A 3,070-nucleotide genomic window follows, 5' to 3' on the forward strand; every position below is an offset into this window, starting at 1 on the left:
AACTAGAGAGAAGCCTGCATGCCACATCGAAGAGCCTGTGGGCCACAACAAGAGATCCCACGTGCCGCAACTAAGACCCGATGCAGCCAAAAATAAATAAATAAATAAAGATTTTTAAAAAATGAAAACACAGCCTACTGAATAGGAGAAAATATATACAAACGATACGACCAACAAGGAGTTAGTACCCAAAATATGTAAACAGCTTATACAAAGCACCAGCAAAAAACCCCAAACAACCTGATTTAAAATGAGCAGAAGAACTGAATAGACATTTTTCCAAAGAAGACACACAGATGGCCAACAGGCACATGAAAAGATCCTCAATATCATTAATCATCAGAGAAATGCAAATTAAAACCACAACGAGGGACTTCCCTGGTGGCGCAGTGGTTAAGAATCCGCCTGCTAATGCAGGGGACACTGGTTCGAGCCCTGGTCCGGGAAGATCCTACAAGCCACGGAGCAACTAAGCCTGTGCACCACAACTACTGAGCCTGCGCTCTAGAACCCGTGAGCCACAGCTACTGAAGCCCGCGTGCCTAGAGCCTGTGCTCCGCAACAAGAGAAGCCACTGCAATGAGAAGCCCGCGCACAGCAACAAAGAGAAGCCCTTGCTTGCCGCAAGTAGAGAAAGCCCACACACAGCAATGAAGACCCAATGCAGCCAAAAATAAATAAATTAATTAAAAAATAAAACACACACAACGAGACATTCTCTCACACCAGTCGGTATGGCTATCATCAAGAAGACCACAAATAACAAGTGTTGGCAAGGATGTGGAGAAAAGGGAACCCTCATACACTGTTGGTGGGAACGTAAACTGGAGCAGCCACTATGGAAAACAGTATGGAGACTTCTCAGAAAACTAAAAATAGAACTACCACTACTGGGTATACATTCGAAAAAAAATGAAAACACAAATTCTAAAAGATACATGCACCCTGATGTTCATAGCAGTACTATTTACAATAGCCAAGACATAGAATCAATCCTAATTGTCCATCAGTAAATGAATAGATAAAGAAGATGTGATATATAGGTATATACAATGGCATATTAATCATTAAAAAAAATCTTGCTGGGCTTCCCTGGTGGCGCAGTGGTTGAGAGTCCGCCTGCCGATGCAGGGGACATGGGTTCGTGCCCCGGTCTGGGAGGATCCCACGTGCCGCAGAGCGGCCGGGCCCGTGAGCCATGGCCACTGAGCCTGCGCGTCCAGAGCCTGTGCTCCGCAACGGGAGAGGCCACAACAGAGAGAGGCCCGCATACCGAAAAAAAAAAAAATCTTGCCATTTGTGACAACATGGGTGGATCTAGAGCGTATTCTGCTAAGTGAAATAAGTCAGAGAAAAGACAAATACTATACGCTCTCACTTATATGTGGAATCTAAAGAACAAAACAAACAAAATGAAAACAGAGTCACAGAACCAGAGAGAAATAAACGGGTAGCTTCCAAAATAAGTGAAGGGGTTTAAGAAGTACAAACCTTAAGTTATCTAATAAATAAATGACAAGGGTGAAATATACAGCACAGGGGATGTGGTCAATAATAATGTGCCAATAACTTTATTTGGGAACAGACAGTTACTAGACTTATTGTGGTGATCACTTCATAATGTATATAACTGTCAAATCATTAATATAATATGGTACTTCAATTATACTTGAATTAATTTATTAGAAACCTATGCCAAACACATAGTACAATGTCAAGGTCACATCCAGGGCTCAATATATCTGGAACGTGAAAAAATCAACTTACCTCTTGGTGGAGTTAATAAGATTAAAATGAGATCATATATACAAAAGCTAAGACTAGCCCTTGGCAATGGGAAAACCTCAATAAATGTTATCTAGCAATTGTTAACATTACGCAATGACCCCTAATCTGAGCAAAATGTTGTTGTCTGAGCTTGACGTGCATTGTATCTTAACTGATGCAACGCCATTCTTTTTTTTTTTTTTTTTGGCCACGCCCCGTGGCTTGTGGGATCTTAGTTCCCCAACCAGGGATTGAACCTGGGCCATGGCAGTGAAATCGCCAAGTCCTAACTACTGGACCCCCAGGGAACTCCCGTTATTTCATTTTAGAAAGAAGGAACTTGGGACCCAAATGCAGGAAACTGCTTGCAAAATGTCCCAGAACCAGTAAATGTTGAGGTCTTCATTTTAAATAACTTTTTTTTTTTTTTTTTTTTTTTTAACCGGGGCATGAACCCGTGTCCCCTGCATCGGCAGGCGGACTCTCAACCACTGCGCCACCAGGGAAGACCGAGGTCTTCATTTTGCTGCAAGTCTGCCTCCCAAGCAAGAGTACCTTCCTGTAAACAAACCTTCCATAGATGAGGGCGATGGAAGCAGTTGAGGTGATAGCAAATAGAAAGGACACACAACACACCCAATGGGTGATGGTCCCATACCCACAGGGGGGTCTGGTGCCCGTACAAATGTCCCCAGTTCTCTGTGTCTGCGTTGTGAATGTCGACCTCAACTGTGTTCCCTTTCTGCATTATTTGAAAACCTGGGCATTCCCTTCTTGACTCATCTGGGCTGATGGGGAAGAGCAGGGGATCAGGAAGCTTTCCAGAGAAGGGGAGAGGTTTTCCACCAAAGATTGGCATAATGGTGAAGAATTAAAACATTAAAAATAAATAACACGACGAGTGGATGAAGAGATGGTGCAGGTTAAAGGCTGGGATTCTTTCAAGGCTACTCAAGCTCATCCCTCAGTCCACTCGGCCCAATTCAGAGTTCTCTAGGCAGAAAAGGGAGAAAACACTCACCCGTTTGTGCCCGAATCCTTTGATCCCAGCAAGACACTAAAACAGAGAAAGACTTGGTAAGAGATGTCTCCTGATAATACATGATTCCCAAACATCTGAGCTCAGGGCATCACATCTAGACCAAACTGAAGAAAAGTGGCCCTATGGGTGATCTCTCTATAAGTCACTGACCCCAGGACCTCATAAAGGAAGAGTCCCACAAGAGGAACCCAGGTTATAAACCTCTTATCTACATACTCTTCCCTCACCAGCCTCCCACACAACTTCCCTGGCCCCACTCAC

The 3,070-nt window shown here is 43.7% G+C and overlaps 1 protein-coding gene across 1 annotated transcript in view; it reads right to left on the bottom strand.

Moving 5' to 3' along the window:
• The window catches only part of GP6 (glycoprotein VI platelet), a 29,206-nt gene that overhangs the window by 25,994 nt on the left and 142 nt on the right, over positions 1–3,070 (bottom strand). The window contains 1 exon segment of the mRNA XM_024755187.1: positions 2,789–2,824. Within this exon segment, the coding sequence (XP_024610955.1) occupies positions 2,789–2,824 (36 nt within the window).

Source organism: Neophocaena asiaeorientalis, unplaced genomic scaffold (assembly GCF_003031525.2).
Source record: "Neophocaena asiaeorientalis asiaeorientalis breed wild unplaced genomic scaffold, Neophocaena_asiaeorientalis_V1.1 scaffold694, whole genome shotgun sequence".
NCBI classification, from domain to species: Eukaryota; Metazoa; Chordata; class Mammalia; order Artiodactyla; family Phocoenidae; genus Neophocaena; species Neophocaena asiaeorientalis.